Source organism: Hetaerina americana, unplaced genomic scaffold (assembly GCF_022747635.1).
Source record: "Hetaerina americana unplaced genomic scaffold, ioHetAmer1.1.p SCAF_59, whole genome shotgun sequence".
Lineage (NCBI taxonomy): Eukaryota > Metazoa > Arthropoda > Insecta > Odonata > Calopterygidae > Hetaerina > Hetaerina americana.
The window spans coordinates 1,453,104-1,474,031 of NW_027287194.1; the positions used below are offsets into that span (position 1 = coordinate 1,453,104).

A 20,928-nucleotide genomic window follows, 5' to 3' on the forward strand; every position below is an offset into this window, starting at 1 on the left:
ATTCATGTGCAATGTTTACAATCATAGTGTCCGGTGATCATGGCCATGTGTTGACTGTGAATTCCAATCAGCACTTAAGTATTATACATGTAAATAATTTTTTGGTTTTTTTGATTTTGTTTACCTCTGGATATTTCAAAGTTTACTCGGCACAGAATTGGATGAGATTGCCTTGTACACAGTAATTCTCAAGACAAGCATAACGTAGTACAAACTGTTTTCAACCAAATCCTAAGGGAGTGAAGACTGTTTGATTGGAGTCAACTGAGATATTTTTTTCAGGGAATAATATTTATTCAGAGTTTAAGCACCATCTTCAGTGTGTGAGTAAAAGAAATTTTCTTTTTAATGTCTGTTGGCTTGCAGGTTGTTCAGTTTCATCCAAATTCAAACTACATTGCCACTGGGTCAAGTGATAGAACTGTGAGGCTTTGGGACTGTGTTACAGGAAATCCTGTGAGGTTGATGACTGGACACAAGGTATATGTTATTTTTCAAATATTTTAATGGTTTCATTAGTTCTCTTTTTTTTTTGTTGCCCGGGAAATTTTTTGGGAATCATTTTTGGAGTTTTAATTTATGGGTTATGATGAATTACGTTGTCATTAATAGCAGACTTATTACAATTACTCTATGTACTGTTTTAGTTTGGAAATGTTGATGTTTTTGTTGCAATTCATCATGAATTAAATGGCATATTTGGTTAAGTTCGAGCCCTGGGAAAAATTTTTTTAATTTCTCAATTCTATGCACTATATCATAAATAATTCAGGTTGAAGATCTTATTTATTTTAATTTCAAAGCATTTCATATTAATTGAATTTGATATTTATTGTTTAATCCAAGAAACCAACTCCCAGGTTCTGTTTTCACTTTCTTTGTTCATTAAACTGATGTTTATTAATGCTTTAATGGTGGAATTCAATGCCCAACTGTTTTCGTAATATAACCATGTCTGGGATGTAATTTTAAATATATTTGATTTCGCCCAAAGATTTAAATTTGTGAATTGAACAAAATACAAAGGAAATACTCAAAAGTTCACAAAAAATATTACAAATGAACAGAATGAGCTTAACTTGGTCATTGAAAAAGCTAGATGGCAGCTGGTTGTTACACAGATATTGCATTCCGTACTTATTCTTTCAGAGTATTCAGGACAATTTTTAACCCCACATTCATTGTTATATTTAAAAGACCACCAAGGTGAGTAGGATAGAGAAATAGAATGTTGAAATGGTACTAGGGATCCATTTTCCCCGAACACAATTCTACACACCAAAATATTAAAAATGCTAAACTAGACTAATGCTAAAGTGGTTCTAATGAAGACACTTTTCATAAAGTATGTAAATAACCTGTGAACCCAATTTTCTTTGAAACTGCTGCCTCAGATACTAACATGTGTTTTGGGCTTTGGCTTTAGCCACATGGGTTAAATTTGTGTGCTTTATTTGCTATTTATATTTCAATGCCACCAAGTGCTGTGTAAAACTCATTCACCTTGATTGGGATTCAAACCCGGATCCTTCTATTTTGGACAAGGTGTTTTAGCCAGTTATTCTACCAAGGCATCCTCTTATTAATTATTTTTCCTTCAAATTTTAGTTTGTTAACCAATTTTTCACGGAAGAATAAATTATTGAGCCTGTAGAATCATATTAGTATTTGGGCAGCTAAGTACCTTGGAATGGAAGCTGTAGGGAGGGAATAAGAAAGAGGATATCTATGGCTAAGAAAGATTTTTAAAAGGTGAAAAAACTTTTGATCGCAAGTAGAATTCCTATAGAACTGAGAAAGTGATATGCTGAAAGTTTGGTTTGGAGTGTGGTGTCCTACAGCAGCAAAAAATGGACGTGTTAAAAGAAATACAAAAAAATGATTTAAAAGTTTTGAAATATGGTTTATGGAGAATAATGCATCACTTAAAGTAGAATTATAGACTGAAAAATGAGGAAGTGAGAGATGAAAATTAGAGACTGCTGGTGGAAATCAAAGTAAAAAAAAGTCGTGGTATATTTGGCCAAAATTGCTTGCAGAGGAGAGTAGCTATCTATGGAAAAGTTGAAGGAAAGAAATGAAGATGGAAAAGGATTGGAATGCTTAATGGGATAAGAAACGGAAGAAGTTATGAGCGCATGAAGTAAGATGCTCGGATCTGAGTGAGATGGAGGACATCCAATTTAAAACCTGCGTGAAAGCAGATTTAAATTTTCATGTACAAAAATCTTTTAATGTATTACCACCAAAGATTAAATTTAAGAAAAAGGTCACATTTCATGTTGTATCTAGCTTGGTATACCTAGTAGTTACCATGCCTGAAATCCAAGTATATTATATAGCGGGCCTCTAACTCAGTCATATACATTTTATTACACCCTGTCATGCATGTTTAGTATTTATTCTCGCCGGGACATTGACAGCACCACAGCCTTCCACTCTTGGTGTCAGCTGCTGAAGATGTGAAAGGTTATGGAGAAGTTTCTGCCTTACATGAATGATACATGATCACATTGTTATGTATACCTTTTTTACTAGGCTTTGTCTCAATGGTCGTATTACTGGCAAATATTCCCCCAAAGGATCTTATTTTCTTACCAAGTGGAACCATGTTCTTTCTCCAATTATTAATACAAGATTTCTTGCATCAATTATGACTGTGCAAAGTCTTTTTATGCTGGTGTTTGGAAACTGTTCGAGTAATATGGCATTGTCTTTGACAGTGGTCACTGGCATAAATGTGAATTTAGGTAAGTGAGAGGCTTACGTAATTTAATAAAGAACGGATAGTAGCAATTTTCCACTAGATAAGTTTAATTGCGCAACCGGGTTTTGATGTATCACATCCTCTTCTGAATAGAATGGTTTGAGGCGTCACTTTGTGGAAGCGATTCATATTGGAACAGAAATACTTGCCCAGAACTAATTCGAGTTCAACGGAAAGTAGTTCTTACAAACCCATGGTCTGGTCATGGGATATCCTGTATCTTCTCTACTAGTGAACATCTCTATGGACCAGGTGGAAAGTGTTCTGTTCTTCTCTTCCAACAATGTGGTGAAAAACATAATCTGTTGGCACCGTTACGTAGACGATATCATTTTGTGTATGGGCTGGTTCTCAAAGACAACCCAATAGCTCCTTGATCAGTCTTAATTCCTTGGACAAAAACATTAGGTTCACTATGGAGAAAGAACTCAACGAGTCCATTAACTATTTAGATATAACTATAACTAAAAATAATCTGCAACTGGACTTCTCCATTTTCCGGAAAGATACTTGTACGGATCATATCATTCACTCCACGTCAAGACATCATTTCGCCCAAAAATTAGCAGCGTTCAACTCAATGGTCCACCGTTTGACTAGCATTCCTTTATCTCCACAAAATACCCAAAAATAACTCTAAATAATAAAAATGATAGCTGAAAACGAGGGCTTCTGCTCTCCCAATTAGTCAAAAAGTTGTATTGAAAAAATTAGAGAAAATAGCTGTCAAATCAATTTTCAAATCAATCCCCAAGAAAGACGTTTCGAAGTGGGAAATAATTCTCTTTCTGGGGAATTTATTCTGTAAAGTCACCAGATCCTTTGCAGAAAACAATATTAAACCAGCCTTTTATAATAGAGCCAACTTAGGGAGCCTTCTATCAAACTGCAAAGACCAGATTCCCATAATGGAAAAGAGTGGAGTTTATCAATTGTGCTGTGAGTGCTCTGCCTTCTACATTTGGCAAACCGGGAGAAATCCAGTGATCGTGTAAAGGACCATTACGCCTGTTATAAAAACAGAAATATTTCTGCCAATTTTGCCCAGCACCTTATAGAAAACAAACCCCTCCAGTGATTTGTCCCTAAAATTCTACATTTAGAGAAAAAACAGTCATCATAAGGGTATGTTAGTTAATGACCTAACTTATTCCTCCCATTCCCCCCTCCTGGACCTCAGTCTGTTCCACAGCCCTTCTCCCCCCCTGAAGCCCTACCCAACTACCCTCTCCCACCCGGACGCCATACCCAACCGCCTTCTCCCCCTCCCCCCAAACATACACCACAGTTTCCCTTCTCTTTCCCCTCTTCTCACTTTTTAGACACCTCCCCCTCCTCTTCTCCGTCTTCTACTATATAAAGCCCTGTGTCTTCTGTACTTTACCTGATGATGACTTTGTAAGTCAAAACCTAGGTCGTGTTTAATAAAATATATGTGTAATAACTAAGTATTTCCTTTCCAACATCCTCCTCCGTTAGCAAAATGAATTTAAATGCCATTTTGTATACATTTTACCTGAAGATGATGAAATACATCACACATCATAATACATAATGATGCATCATAATTTTTGTACATGATGTAATGCCTGAAGATGATGTAATACATTTAAACCTGGTCATACAATTAAACTAATCTAGCGGATAGTTGCTACAATCTGTTCTTTATCGTGTTTGAATTCTACCACATCATGCCTGAAACTACTCCATTTGCATATGTAACTTGTTGACTTCCTGAAAACATGGTGATTCTGATAAAACTATGAAGCAAATAAAGGTTAGTTCGGCTCACTTTCTTTTCTTATTGCTTTACAACTTATTTCAAAGCTTTGAGCATCACCATCAGGCACAAAGATTTTGCAAATAGAATGTATATACATGCGTACGTTATGAAATCTAATATATTGGATCTTTGATGTGGTTGCACAATCCATTTTTTCTCCCGCAGGCTCCAATATACTCTCTCTGTTTCTCCGTGGATGGTCGCTTCCTGGCCTCTGGGGGTGCTGACAAACTCATTCTCATTTGGGACCTTGCCCATGGACACCTCTTGGCCAGGTTGACTGGGCACACATCAACCGTACATGCCCTTGCTTTCACTCGTGATGGGACCCTCCTGGCATCTGGTATGGAATTTTGTCCTGTTCTCAAGTGCTAAGCTGTGTTGAATAAATGCTAAATTTTTCTAATTATATGCCATGTCCACCCAATAGAAAATTCTTGATTAGAAAAAATTGCATGCCTTCTCTAATTTTTGTGAAATATCAGTATTGCACTTTAGCTTGCTGTAGGTTTCACCATGAAAACAGTGAATTTTCCTCTCATACTTGTGTAAGTTCCTTCTTATGGACTATAACATTGACTTGGTGGTAGGGCTTGTGTGTTTTAATGACCCCTAGAGCTGTGCTGGTAAGAGCAATGATAGGGGAACCCATGCCAGATAGGTTGAAGGGTAGGAGCCAAATGAAAGATAGTCTGTGCAGTGTCTGTTCCTCAATGAGGTGTGTGCAATGGCATCGGGTATGTCACCTGATGATATTGTGCAGCATCGAAACCATGGTCGTGTGAAGAAATAAATCTTTATGTGGCAGTGCATAGTTCTTTTCTCTGCCCTCACCATGTGCAAAGGCATCGAACCCCAGTGGGATGGTCACTTCAGTGATGGTGTCATATTAAAAAATATTGAGGAAGGAAACCACCTCAACCAACTATCCCGAGATGTTTAGGATGGACACTTCAAAGTGGAATGTGTCCGTCAAAAGCCTACTTTAACCAGGACAATACCAACAATTACATCCTGTTATTCATTGAGTAATGGTGGAAATGGAGGCTCCAGACTGAATGCCATTTGGTGACATGTTGCCATTACAACAATTGAATATATTATTTTGTGCACTATAAATGGAAATAGGCATCATGCAGAAAACCTCTGCTCATCACTTAGACTATGCAAAAAGTGGTGGTTGGTGAATCAATATGGCACGTCCGGCATGGGAATAAGACTGGGTTGCCCCATTCATTGTTATGTACAGGCAAAGAAAATTATGAAGGAGGCATCAAGGCTTGAGAGTGGTCATTCTAGTGTAAAAATATAAGATTCAAACAATTTGTGGATGATACAGCATTGATTGTCAAGGCAGCCATGAAATATCTTTTTTTTATTAGTGTTATTAGGGATTATTGCAGTAAAACCTTAAAATAGTGGGTGATGGTGTGGAGATCTCAACCATCTAGTTTGGTTACATATCCTCACTGAGTTGATCTTTGCCCATCTCAGTGTCTTAATAGTCCTGATAGTATCCAGTTACCTCAGTCACGCCTAACGATTGGACAAGCCATCAATGGTTTACAAGGCCTGATTGCAATTTTTAACTGAGTAAATTTTTAATTTATTTATTGCTAAACTATGTGGTTAATATCATAAATAAATACTTGAAAAGCACAAAGGAAAGTGTAAGAATGATTGCATCAGGTGAAGTAACTGTTATAAAGGGGAGGGAGATGGTGGAAATGACTTTGGGTGTATGTGTAAGAAAAAGATAAGTGAAAAATTCAGTATGGTGCATTGCTGTTTATATTTTCAGCCTAATAATGAAAAGAGAGCAATTTATTCTTGAAAATGGCTTTATTGTTTTTTCGAAGTATTCTCCATGACAATCAATACACTTTTGCATGCGCACAAACCATTTTCGTAATACTTTTTCCACTCCGATTGAGGTACCTCCAAAATATGGTTTATGAATGTATCACAAACAACTTCAGGCATCGAAAAATACTGGCCTAGCAGTTTTGACTAGATGAACGGGAATAAAAAGAAGTCATTTGGTGCTATATCAGGGCTATATGGAAGATGACCCATTAATTCCACGTTTTGGCCAGTCAAATAGATAGTTCGTTGTTTCAGCCGATCTGTGAGAACTTGCATTGTCATGATGAAGAATGATCCTTTGTTGCCATTTCTTTTACCGTATTTTACCAATCACTTCTGGCAAACAAATGCTCGTGTACCATTTAGAGTTGACGGTTCTATGTTGCTCCAACGGCAAGGTTGACACATGTCCAGTTAATCCAAAGAAACAGGTGATCATATGCTTCAATGTGCTCCGTGCACAAATCACTTTTCTTGGATTTGGCACGTCTTGGAAGACCCATACAGTGGATCGCTTTTTTGTTTCGGGCTCATATGCATAGGTCCAAGATTCATCACCTGTGTAGATGTTGTACACAGCTTTTGAAGTACCGCGGTTGTATTTGTTGAACATTTCTTTGCACCCATTGACACGAGCATCTCTTTGAGCTTTTGTCAAATTATGCGGGATCCAATGTGAACAAAATTTTTTTTACAGCTTAATATTCATGCAATATCTTATTGATGCTCGTCATACTAATCCCCAAGGATTCTTCAATCTCACGATAAGTCACATGACGATCTTCATTTACTAGTTCTTTCACAGCATCAATGTTTTCTGGCACAACAACTGATTATAGACGACCTCCGTCACTGAGCGAATGGCGGTCATGATCCTGTCGTGATAATCCACGTCAAAAGTCATAAAAAATCATCCTACGAAAATGTTCATGAGTTATTTCCATTTTTTCCCTGACACCAAATTTTCAAGTCACGGTAAATCACACAAGTTATGAAGAAACAACAAAATGTTCTGTGGATAGTTAGCATTAAAGGGGTCAAACTTTCGGATGGAAATGTCAGTTGGTGCTCAAGGCACTTAGTGTTGTCAAGGCTCAGAATATAAATAGTAACCCTTGCTTGTTACTCAGGGTTAATGAAATACAAGTCGTTCTAACCGCACTATCCATATGACATTATATTTCTTCAAAACTTATTAGAGTAAGGAGGCTGCAAATAAAATGGAACATATTTCAAGAGTATCCTCATTCAGATGTTAGTTGATTGTGGCCCAAAATTCTTCTCATTTCTCAATTATCCTAACGCTAACCCATTTGCACGGCCATGTAGCTCTTCAGAGTCAGAAATCGCAAGTGGTCAGTTATAGTGCAGCACTTTAAAAAAATGTGACTCCTCCCTGTATGGGTAAAATGACAAGACTACAGACGTAGCCTAAGGAAACTTTACAATGACTGCAGCTACTATTATTATGGCTTTATTGCAAAAGGGGAAAATTACAAGTCTAACATCTATGTTCATACCTACTCCAAAATACCCACGCTCCATAGCAGTTATCCAAAGCGAATACAAAAGTTGGAAAATATTTGGGAAAATTGTGATGAAACTACTGTTTAGTTATGACAGGGGTTTTTCTAGACAAGGCATGAAAAACCCCTGATTTAAATGTATAACAAGAATTACACTCCCTTTTATTAAATCCTTAGCAACTCCACTTTTCTCGAATATTTCTTTCTTTTGTGTGAGTATTTATGCATTTTTTCTGAACTCATTCTTTCCCTGAGACTCTTGAAATCCCCTGTCTTGAGAATCTCTTCAACTAAACCTGGAGAAGACATTCTCGGGCCACAGCTTCCACTCAAATCACTCACTCACATCTCATAGACATGTGATTTGAATCTAATTACTACTAATAATTAATACTAATAATTCGGCAATAGGTTTTGATACTAAACTGTTTGAATTTCTGCACCTTAAAAATGGATAGGTTTATTCAAGGATTGAACCAATACTGCAAACTAATTCAACTGAAAAGAAATGCATTGTGTGCAATGTTTACCATTGATTATACGAGGCCTGCTCAAGAAGTATTGTGAATTTTGAGTTTTCACAGGTTACGTATATTTGATATTTGTTTTTTGGTTGTGTTAAGTTGGGACATATGTCTCTCACTTATGCCGAAAAGTTCGGCCATTTTGAATGTTCAGTTAATTGTTGACAGCTGTTTCGCTGGGACGTGTTTTGGTTTGTCTTTGATTTTTGCCTGTTCCGAAAAATGGATCAAAGAATCTGTGTCAAATTTTGGGTGAAAAACAAAATTAAGTGCGCAGATGCATTCCGAATGTTGACCGTGGCATATGGAGGAGCTACCTTGGAGTGAAGCAACGTTTATCGGTGGTACTAAATGTTCTTGGAGGGTCGAGAAGTGATGAACGACGAAGAGCATGCCGGACACCTGAGCAGGTCAACAACAGAAGAAAACATTGATGAAGTGAAGAAAATAGTATTGGCCAATCGTTGAATCACCATTAGAGAAGTTGCTGAGGACCTAAACATATCTATTGGCCCGTGCCATTCAATTTTTACCAATGATTTGGGCATGACACCGGTCGCTGCAAATTCGTACCAAAATTGCTCAATTTCGACCAAAAACAGCAACGCTTTGAAAGCATTGCTAATGAGGTGACTGCGACGACCCAAATTTCCTCCAGAGGGTCATAACTGGTGATGAAACATGAAGGTTTATGGTTGAGACGTGGAAACTAAAAGCTCAATCATCCCAATGGAAGCTGCAGAACAAGCCAAGACTGGAAAAAGCATGCCAAGTTTGGTTGAATGTGAAAGTTTTGTATAAGTTTTCTTCAATTGCAGGGGTGTGGTGCAGCATGAGTTCTTGCCACAGGGTAGAATGGTAAATAAGGAATATTACCTGCAAGTCATGCGCAATTTGCACTAAGTAATCCGCCTAAATGCCCGGAATTGTGGAAGAGCAAAAATAGGTTTTTGCACCATGACAACGCCCCTGCTCACACTTTGTTACTTGTGCGCAAATTTTGGGCCAAAAGCAACACACTCATGATGCCGCAGCCACTGTATTCCCCGGATCTGTCTCCCAGTGAATTTCTCTTGTTCCCAAAACTGAAGAGGCCCATGAAAGGACGACGCTACGCTACGATTGACGAGATGAAGACTGCATCGAAGGAGGAGCTGAACAAAATCACAAAAAATGATTTCATTGAAGTGCTTCGAGGATTGGAAAACCGTTGGCACCAGGGAACAAAATATATACCCATGAATAAATAAATAATGTTTGGAAAATCGTGATACTTTGGAACAGACCTCGCATGATGGGTGTTTGAAAAATTAAAAAAAAAAACTGCTTCTTATTGAGCTGAGGTCTTATAATTTAATTGTTTGCTTTAGAGAATCAATCCATAGTGTAGGATACGAAAAAGTAGAATTGCAATGATGTGGAAAGAGTATGACAAAAAGCACGGACAATCAAAATTTTACTTATTTGAGAGTCATAAGATGTGGTTATGAATAAAACCTAGTTCTACTCTGAAAATTAAGGTGGAAATGGAAAATCACGGAGTATTCACCGTACTTCTTAGATGTGAGCCCTTCTGCTTTAGAAAAAAGTGAATCTCTCTGGAGGCTGGTTGAAAGTGTTGTATTCTGTGGACTTGTCCATGGAAATATCATTGGTAATGAATTAGCTGGCATCATTTTCTGAAACCCAAGTGGTTTGTTGGGTGATGAGAGGTTAGAGAGTTCAATTAAAAAAATTACATGTACGAGATCTATCCAATAAGTATGCGAACTGGTGCAATCTGGTAGCCATGACTATAGCCCCGTCTACTAGAGGTACTAGTTGCCTTTTAACCCAATGAGGAGCCATGTCTGTGCTTGGTGGATCGAGCGTGGTCGAGCTGGGCATATGGTGTGCCAGTTATGTTAGTGTCTGTTGTCCTTGTTTTTACTGTATCTCGAAAACGGATAATTGACAAAATCTCAGAGCCACGAATTAAGGTCAAGTTTTTTGGTGAAGTGCAGTAAAAGTTATCAAGAAATTACTACTGAAATGTTGACAGCTGTTCATGGTGATAATGCTCTGAAGAAAACATCCGTTTCGAAGTGAATTAAGTGTTTTAAAGATGGCTGACAAGATGCCAGGGATGACACAAGGCCGGGACGACCTTTGACCACCTGTGTTGACGACAAGATTGATTGTGTGCGGTCCCTTGTCCTGACTTATCATCGAAAAACTGTCATAATGATAGCTAATGAAGTGAATTTAGGAAAATCAACAATGCACACTATTTTAACCCAAAATTGAGGTTTAAAAAATAAAAAGTGTGCAAATATGTTGCTCATGCTGCTGACGCCATATCAAAAGTTGAAAAGAGTTGAATATGTTACTGACTGGAAAAATTCTCTTGAAAAAGATTCTGGATTTCTCAATAAGGCCATCAATGTTGGCAAATCGTGGTTTTATGAGTATGGCATTGAACTAAAATCACAAAGCAAGGAGTGAAAAGCAAAAGATGAACCACGGGCCAAAAAATCAAGAAAAAGCCGATCGAAAATCAAAGTCATGCTCCTGGTTTTGTTTGATGTTAAAGGTGTTGTTCACAATAAATTTCTTCCCGAAGGACAAACACTAAATGTTGGGTTGTACCTTACAGTTAGTTCTCAAGCGTTTGAGAGATCGTGTGCAACCTAATTTGACTCAAGGCAATGGATGGGTCCTTCACCATGACAATGCACCTGCACATTCAGCATTGATTGTTTGCCAGTTTCGGGCAACTAATTCAATCACCTTGATCCTTGATCATCCTCCTTATTAGCCAGATCTCTCCCCCTCTGACTTTTTCCCATTCCAAAAATGGAAAAATGTAATGAGGGGACATCACTGGGAAGATGTGGACACAATAAAGCTAGAAACAACGAGAAAACGAAAAGCCTTACTGCCAAGGACTTCCAAGGGTGCTTTAAACAGTGGAAGATGGCATAAGTGCATAGCAACGAATGGAGAGTACTTTGAACAGGGGATAAAATCGATGTAGACTAAATTTTGCAAAATCAAGTTTTATGGCCTCAGTTCGCATATTTATTGGACAAGCGTCTTTTACTCCTTGGCATCACTCTTTTTCTTGTGTTAGCCCAGTAAAAATGCAATGCATTTCTATTTTTTGTGTTCTCTCCATGTGTGGATAGCATCTGCGCAAAGTCGATACAAATATTGCTCCTTCCAAAGTATGAGGCGTGAGGTGTTTACCATTTTGATGTACAGAATACAAGAGCAATTTCTTTAACACCTTTATTTTTACAAGAAACCCTGAGACTTGTCAGCATTGTTTCCATCTAAGGCATTTAATTATATTGGACCCACAGCATCTAAATCCTATCCTCATGAGATCCTGCCACATGATTATCCAACCACTCCAGCAATGCTGTTTAAACTTTGTCATCATTGTCTTAGTGCTGTCCAGCAAGGTGTTTATTGAAGTGTGAGATAATCTCATAGCACAAGGTCAGGGCTATATGGAGGTTGATCAAGTCCCTCCTTGCCATATGATGCGATGAGATCTTGGGTTTGATGGGAGGACAGGCATTGTCATAAAGGAAAATGATCCATCCCCTAAGCATGCTATGCCTTTTGTTTTGGCTTTCACGGTATAGTTCATTGAAAGTCTCTCAATACTCTGTGTTAGCATTCCCAAGGTAAGAAATTCACAAGATATGCATCCTGCCTTCAAGCTTCACTTCCTGGAATTGTGTGATGTTCATGTTATAGGAGTTTGTAATTTTGTAATGATTCTGGTGCAATGTGAGCACCCCTTGTTTCATAACCAGTGACAATTTGTCTTAAAAACCTTTTCCTCTTCGACACAGTACCTCTCAAGAAAAGTGAAAGCACTGACTAAATGATTGGTTTTGTTCAGCTCAGTCAGCATTTGTGGAGCCAAGTGTAAGCACAACTGCCATTTAATGGATTTTCACAGTTTCAATGTGGAACACTTCTTGCAATTTGAGAAAACTCATTGGATAATGATGAAATCGTAAAAAGTGTTTCGTCAAACTTTTACACCAACTTTCTGCACCTGGTCATCAATAATGATGGGCATTTGCTCGCACCCCATTACTCCACAGGTCAAGGTGTACATCAATGTTTGTGGATATATATGCAGCATTATATTTTGTAAAGGAAATCATCTGCAGCTTGCTCATTCAATAAAAACCAGTAATCACTGCAGTGAAGTGGGGGTAAAATATAAATAGGCAAGAGAATAATCAAGGTGATGTCCATACCCTGAATCAATTTCATGGTGGGCCCATGAAAAATTTGTCATTCGGTTTATTTCTTGCATTGCATCTCATTATGTTGGTATTTGGACAATTACTTATATTGTACTAAGCTCATATCGCAGAAGAAACCTATTTTTTCCAAAAAAAAATATTAAATTTTTCCTATATGAACTGAGTAAGCATCATAGGCAATAATATGTTGGGTTTCAGTCATATTATTTTAATAAGCAATTAAATGGGTAAATATAGAATGTTATCAGTGAATGATGCTAAGGATCAATTAGAACCCTCAACGACTTTAACATACCACTCAATATATACTACCTGAACAGAATCATCGAATATTTAAATTATATACATAACCGCTCGCACAGAACAAGTTCAAAGACTGGGCTAAATATCATAGATTCTCATTTAATTTAAGCGAAAAGATAATGCCTGATTGGTATCAGTGTGTTAATCTTCTTCCGTTGGGATTGTAATTGGTGTTATAAAATTCACCTTGTAATGATAAGATCCAGATGGCCTACTTCATCGACCTTCTTCCGCGAAAACAAAATCATTAGCCAAGACAAGGCGCAGTTTGGTAAGTATAAGGAAGTTAGTTCTTCTTTTTGGGGTTTCAACGGAAATTAATACTCTAGGGTTCCATGGACCCATTTCATCCATTTCTCAAATGGCGCCATACCGTATGACTATATGCATGTGATAGGTTTTTTGGGAGGTGAAGATAACTCATTAACTGTTAATTCATTAAACACGAAATCATGTGTATCTATCTTTAACATTGGCTAGGCCAGAGATGAGGAAGATACTTGGCATAGATTTGTGGAATCGTGACCATAGTACAATTGCTGCCAAATTTAAAAAACACCATTTACCACATATATATACCCATTTGTAGGTTGCCCCCAAATGTTTTATTGAAAAAAATTTTATTAAACATTTCACATTTATTAGTCCAACCTTTTTTTATAATTTTTAAATGCTGATATGGTCATTCCAGTGAATTAATTTTAATCATAACTTATGAACTCTTGTTAATTGTTCTCAAGTGATAAGGACTAAAATAGATGTTGATTTAGCACTTTAAATGGTAGTTTTCTAGGTGTAAATAATCGATATTTACTTGGATTATTTCAATATATGGACAATTGTGAGATTTGGAGTATGCTCCAAAGTTCACCATTAGTGCCATGAGTCCTGCCTAAATGGTACTGCTTAAAATGATTTGCTTTTACTGCTCTACTGCGAAAAACGGGCAGCCATAGTTTTTTAGAATAAGAAAAGCCCAAACTGTAACATTATTATTAAATGGCAGTAAATTTTGGAATGTAATCTTGTTGAAGTTTAACTCAGACCTTGAATGACATCTTTTTTAACTTACTGTTAATTCTCTCTCTCTCTCTTATGTGTACCTAGTTCGACCTTTGAATAAAAAATTCAATTAAAAAATTAAAGGTGCTTAAAAAAACATACCTCATGTGTTGGTGATATTTATGATTCTTGCACATGCATTCTTCTTCTATCAAATTACGATGCATGCGAAATTCATACTTTGCAAACAGTTAAATTGTGAACTGTACTGGACTATTTAATTAAATAACCAATTTATCTTGACAAATAATGGAAGAGTCCGGGTATGAGATTCTCGTGCTCGCAATCAGTTAAAATGGACAAAATCACAATGGACTGTGTGCAGTGAATAAAATTCCAGGAAATATAACAACTCTGGTGGAATGGAAAGTAAAACTTTATTCCCGAGATTGCTCATCAAATTGTTTTTCAATGTTAAACATCAATGCTGCTCTAATGCAGTCACATCTTATATTCCTTAAACGGCAAGCTATGTATTTGCCAAATGGGACCCAAGTATCCCCTGAAGTGGCACGGCCATGATGATTTTTGGGGGTCTGTTCACTTCAATTATGACAATGTAGAGTTGAAAAATGGTCTAATGTGTGGGTATGTAGTGGCACATTAGGCAGGGCTTAGAAATGTGGTGCTTGTTAGTTCCCATGGGTAAGTCAAGAACCTACCTTAATTGGTTGACTCCAGTTACCGTAAATAATGATATATATTTATTTTGATCGTCCAAGGTTCCCTTGACTGCTCAATCAAACTCTGGGACTTCACGCGACTCGTTGAGGATGTTTCCCTGGAGGACGTCAATGTGTCCCACAATCCCGAGGTGAGAGGGGCGAGCAGCAGTGCTGGCGGAGGGTCAGGTGGGGGTGGGAGTGGTTCAGGGACTACTGGAGGCAATGCTGGTGGTGGGGTAAACAACGGCGACCCATACCTCTTGAGGTCATACCCCACCAAGTCCACACCCGTGACGTGCTTACACCTGACGAGGAGAAACCTTCTGATGGCTGTGGGGATGTACCAGCAGTCTTGATCGAGTGGGAATCAGTGCGGTTGCATCAACTGCAGGGACTCATTATTCCACTGCCATTCGGTTGAGTGAACACCCTTGACACGCGGCCTAGAAAGGGGAATGCTCCCGACTCATCAGTGGGAACATTTGCCTGTCCTGCGTCTTCCCCAAGATTAGTGCTGATTGCCACGTGCCCGAGGTTCTTTTTAACATTTCCAAAGTTGAAGTATCCTAATGGCTTGAATCATTTGATGGCTAGTAAAGCAATGGTAGCATTCAAAGGAGGTCCTGTAACTTGGCCTTTTTTTTTAAATATTAGCATGCACTAGTGACTTTGTGTAAAATCATTGGTTTTGTCAATTTTTGTTCACTATGTACCCAGATTGCTTAGTGGTGTAAAATTTGTGTTGGTCTCTTACACAATTAAGTGCGAATGCCTGTAAGTATGCCATCATCGTCATGTGTGTTCTCATGTTATTCTTTCAATTTAAGTTTGTAATTTCTTGAAAAGTTAGTGCCATGTTATTGCTTTCTTTCACAGGTGTTGCTTATGCTCTTCTGTGTAAATATTCTGTTAGTAATGTACATATACTGCTAACAGATTTGAGTGTCTTGGGAGCGTGAGCAAAAATGTTACATAATTTTGTAGGACTTCAATGATAGGTGTGTCTTGTATGACTGTGACCATTCAATGTGTGTGTATGAATGACCCAAAATTGGAATTTTACTTTAAGAATATGTCCCACTTTTGGAAGTTTACATACATGTTTCTTATTCGCTTGACAAGATTCTCATGACTTCCTTGTTTTTCTTAATCCACTTGCATTTAAGGCACATAGAATTCATTTCGAATGTCAGAAATTTTCTTTAGACTATTTTCTGACACTTCTGTAAACCATGAAAATTATTGCTCTGCCCTATAACACATAATGTTATGGATGGGAGAAATTATTCCATCAATATTTACACTTAACTGCTGTCATCTATGGTCAAACGCAACATTTTTTGAGCATGACTTGACTATGCTGTGGTTGCAAGCTCTATGACTTAAAGAGAAATGACCCCCCATTGTGTGACGGCAGTCATTGCTGTGGCGAATACAGAAAAACCAATGAAATTTAATCCAATCTAAGAGTAGTAAGAAAAAAAGCAAAATAACTGGGAAGTCCAAAGGATTTTTGCATATAATCTCTTGGGCAGGTTTCAATTCACGTTTCTTTTGTCTCTTGTGGTATGCCAAACTGCTGTTAAGACGAACCCTGGGTCCTTTGTGAGTCAAAGTTAATGTTCAAATGGTATTTGAATGCTTGGGTGAAGAGACGGAAAACATTATGAATCCATGCGCTGCTTTTTGTGTCAATTAGCACCCCTGTGCTTATATTTAGTTGAGCCTATGTGTACCTCTTTGTAAAGTTTAATGAACTTACGATGATATTTAAGTGAGAATGGGATAGTTTGCTTCATACCTACCGGCCTTGGTAAGTGAAAATGTTGAATGTTGGCCTATTAATTTATTTAATAAGTCAATGAGTGAAAAACAATTGTTGAAAATACTTTGGTTAATTCTTCTGAATACCTCTGTGGCAGAATTAAAAAAAGGAATATTCTAAAAATATTTATATTTTTGAAACTATTTGGTGATGAAAGGTTGATGAGGAAAGTTTCAAATGGACATTGTAATTATATAAATGGAGTAATTATAAAATTAAACAAATTAAGTAATTTAAATATTTACTTTTGTGAAAAAACTAAGTAAATATATTGGTATGCCAGTTTTCTAGGTATGCATGTTCCTGAATTTAATATATTTTAAGATTAATTCAGATCGGTGGTGTATTAGATGGACATTGAGTTGTATTGGTTTTATTTTCCTCTTGTACTAGCAGTCTTGATTTTGTCTAAGAAGAGTTACATAAAAAAATACATTTCTTTTATTCCACATCAGTCATGTATTTGAACATATCAAGTATGTCTTGTGCTCAGAATCACTTAATGCTTTGAATATTTTGGACATTATTTCATGTGGAGTACCTTATAAACTCCTCTATATTTTAAGGGAGCATCCATTAACCACATATGGTTTTTTGCGCAATTTTCATTGCATCCTCCCTACAGCTGGGTTCCATTCCCAAAAGCTATAGCAAAGAAAGGTTCGTCATGCAAAATACAATTTCGAGACCATGATTCCTAAGTGAGTCAATTACCAAACATATTAAAAGTTTCACTGTGAAGGGGAATTAAATATTAATATACATGTGCTGGTGTATCAGTCTACAGGTCAAGATGTACATCAATGTTGGTGGATATATGCAGCATCATACTTTGTAAAGGAAATTCATCTGCAGATGCTCATTCAATAAACCAGTAATCACTGCAATGAAGTGGGGGTAAAATATTATATATTTTAATCATTCCTGCAGCTTTATGAAACAGTCTTCTTAAAATGGAAACCGAAAACTTTTTGGATACAATTATTAGAAGTGTCAACATTTACTTATTGAGGCCCCGTTGGAAATGTATTCAACATTAAGGCAGGAGAATACTGAAGGTGATGTTCATTCCCTGAATCAATTTCATGGTGAACCCATGGAAAATGTCATTCTGTTTATTTCTTGCATTGCATCTCATTATGTTGGTATTTGGAGTAATTACTTATATTTGTACTAAGCCCATTTCACAGAAGAAACCCATTTTTTCCAAAAAAAATGTTAAATTTTTCCTTTAAGAACTGAGTAAGCATCATAGGCAATAAAATGTTGGGTTTCAGTCATATTATTTTAATAAGCGTTAAACGCGTAAATATAGAATGTTGAGAGTCAATGATGCAAAGCATCAATTAGAACTCTCAACGACTTCAACATACCACTCAATAGACACTAATAATTAATACCAGTCAATTATGAACAAACTTAATCCAGAGGCCATACCTGAACAGAATCATCGAATTTAAATTACATACATAACCGCTCGCACAGAACGAGTTCAAAGACTGGGCTAAATATCATAAAATCTCATTTAATTTTAGCGAAAAGATAGGACCTGATTGGTATCGGTGTGTTAATCTTCTTCCGTGGGGATTGTAATTGGTGGTATAAAATAAGACCGGACCTTGGTGTGCAGCAGTGCTAATTCTTGATCATCCTTTTCGAGAGTTCGAATAATCTGGGCAAACTGCACCACACCTGGAATGACGAAATAAGAATGCGAAGCAACACCTACAATGGCAAAATACAGGCGAACCAATAAATACGGAACTAAGTAGCCAAGAACGTGGACGAACAGGGATATTATTTATGATAAACATTCTCACCTTCCCGCCCCTCAGCGAATCCATACTTTTGAATGATGTCCATTTGTATCTGGGTAATTATTGGAAATACGAATTGCATCGTTTTCAACATGTCATTTCCTGCATTTTCTTTTGCCTCCTCAACCTTGGGCAAATTCTCCTGAGAGTTTATGGCTTCGAAGACATCGTTTAACGCAGCTAAAATGAATTTAAATATTTAATACCTTTGGAGACATTCATAGCAATAAATCGTTATAATCAAACAACCCACCTTTCGCGCGTTCTACGGTGAATTCAGAGGTAGACATGAGGCCAAAAAATAATTAAATTATAATAAATTGACGATTCCACAAAAAAAAACACAATTTTCTTCTTGGACCAAAATATTATCAGCATTCATCAAGAAACGCAATACGCATCGCTAATGTTTCTTAAAAATTAAAACAAACCCGCCGACTGCATGATGCCTGAATCCATTGAATGTTATTGTTACAGCTAATAATTTATAAATTAAGACGTGCAATTAAACATTCCGTAAGTAAAAACACCTTCAACAAAACCGATATTTAATTAATTGTACTACTTCCACGGTTTACTAGTAGATGGCAGTCAACTGGATTCACGAAGTCAGTGTCCAGGGAGTTCGGGATTCAAATTCTCGTAAGAGAAACCTGCATATTTAGTATCAGTAGTAACATCTAAGTTACTGCGTTAGTTAAAGTAGCATGTTTCTTATTACGTATGAGGAATAGCTCAGTAATTCACCTTGTAATGACAAGATCCTGATGGCCTACTTCATCGACCTACTTCCGCAAAAACAAAACCATTTGCCAAGACAAGGCGCAGTTTGGTAAGTACAAGGAGGTTAGTTCTTCCTATAAACTTACACCACTAATTTGTTCTCATTGAAAATATTGTCTCAAAAAATTAACTTTTATATACTGCACTATTTGCATCAGGGATGAGTTGTTGACTGGTATATCGCTATTAATGCTGTGAAGCATGGTTAATAATTGTTAAATATCATAAGACGCTTGATCCGGCAAATCAGACGCTATTCATTTTGAGATAGGATTAGATAATGTAGGTAAGTGCGTAGAGGATGCTCACTTTTGTCCATATTTAATACCTCACTTAAAAAGAAGTAAACTGTAAATTTCAACTTCTATGCACTAAGTGATGCTGTACCAACGCTATAAATGCGTTTCTGAACGGATAAACAGTAACGCTGCTTTCTATCACCACTGGGAAGATAATATTGATTAGCTGTAATTTTACCTCAGGATCTCGTCAAAATTACCAAAATTATTATCATTAACAAAAACCTGAAATGCATAGTATTGTGTTTATACGTACATAGGCCAATAAATGGTGATGTAATTGGATATTGATATGGTCCATATTAAGTATACGCATTTGACATCTACATCTACATAATACCCCGCAAGCCGCCGCAAGGGCGAGTGGCGGGGGGTGTTAGGTAACCAACCGTAAAAAGGAAAAATACCACATGCAAAAGAAACAACACGGAAAATTACACCTACAGCAGCGCACACACTCATGCAAAAATCCCTTCATCCAATACTCATGCAAACACATATACCGCAAAACAACTAAAAAACTGCACCCCATGATGCAGCACGAAAGCAATCCTACAACACGGAATCCAGGACACAACAAGCAAGAAATTGAAACCTCACTACCACATGAAAGTGTACTACGAAACACTCTACCCCCAAAGAGTCTGTAAAAGGCAGGGAATGCGACCCAACGTTGCAGGTAGCCCCAACGTTGCAGGTAGACATATGGAAAGGACGGAAAATAAACTGGTTCAGCGTAGATTGAATGCATTTACTGCATTTTCAACAAATATAACGGCAATCTATTTAAAGCGCCAGCCATAGCCAGGGGAAGTGACCGAATTTTTTGTTGTTTTCGTTTTTTAGCAATGCGATTCATATTCATTGGCGATAATGGTCGTGCAGTTCATGAAGAGGCATTTATTTCTGATTATTATGAATTCTGCTGGTTTGACGATTGTTTTAAATAGACCGGAGGCAGGATAAATTTTCCTTGAACCCAGAAAATTCCGGGAAACATGCAATATCTTGTTAACCATGATTGAAGTCTAGACACACCATTGTCTAACCTTTCCTTCATTCATTACCGCAGGTCCATAAACTAAGCACAACTCACAATTAATTTGAGCAGCTGATGATCCTTCTGCATCTTAAATCGAATCACAGCTTGTGCTTTGCAATTAGCGGAAGCAGTGATTTTCGCGGACATTTTAATTTGCATGAAGGATCTCAGGTTTTCCCGGCGTATGGTATTCAAGAAGTTCTCTGCCATCGTCTTCAACCCTGAAGACGATGGGAGAGTCAGCCTTCGAAACGTCGGTGTACTGCAACCTGACCCGGTGGGAAACCCGAGAGAACTTCTTGAATTTTAATTTGCGTTCACCGGCTGGCAAACGACTTCTGAATCAAAACAACTTCAGTCGGTTCGGTAACAATCAATAGATGCCGATGTATGCG

At 37.4% G+C, this 20,928-nt stretch overlaps 2 protein-coding genes across 2 annotated transcripts in view; one reads left to right on the top strand and one right to left on the bottom strand.

The window, feature by feature from the left end:
* Positions 1-17,208, top strand: part of LOC139694888 (transcription initiation factor TFIID subunit 5-like) — a 36,415-nt gene extending 19,207 nt beyond the window's left edge. Inside the window, 3 exon segments of the mRNA XM_071593387.1 lie at positions 367-480; positions 4,716-4,893; positions 14,825-17,208. Of these exon segments, the coding sequence (XP_071449488.1) occupies positions 367-480; positions 4,716-4,893; positions 14,825-15,123 (591 nt within the window). The 3' untranslated portion in view covers positions 15,124-17,208.
* A 121-nt stretch (positions 17,209-17,329) lies between these two features.
* On the bottom strand, positions 17,330-18,946 carry LOC139694889 (protein C10). The gene is made up of 3 exons (XM_071593388.1): positions 18,663-18,946; positions 18,413-18,589; positions 17,330-18,284 (listed from the first exon to the last, which is right to left on the bottom strand). Exons 1-3 carry the CDS (start codon positions 18,697-18,699, stop codon positions 18,160-18,162), a joined length of 339 nt encoding a protein of 112 aa, XP_071449489.1. The 5' UTR covers positions 18,700-18,946; the 3' UTR covers positions 17,330-18,159.
* Positions 18,947-20,928: the final 1,982 nt, after the last annotated feature.

Excerpts from the sequence above, each read along its gene's own strand:
- LOC139694889 (XM_071593388.1), bottom strand. The coding sequence starts at position 18,699 with ATGTCTACCTCTGAATTCACCGTAGAACGCGCGAAAG. Across the intron at positions 18,590-18,662 it reads CACCGTAGAACGCGCGAAAG|CTGCGTTAAACGATGTCTTC; the intron begins GTGGGTTGTTTG and ends AATTCATTTTAG. Across the intron at positions 18,285-18,412 it reads ATTCGCTGAGGGGCGGGAAG|GTGTGGTGCAGTTTGCCCAG; the intron begins GTGAGAATGTTT and ends TCGTCATTCCAG.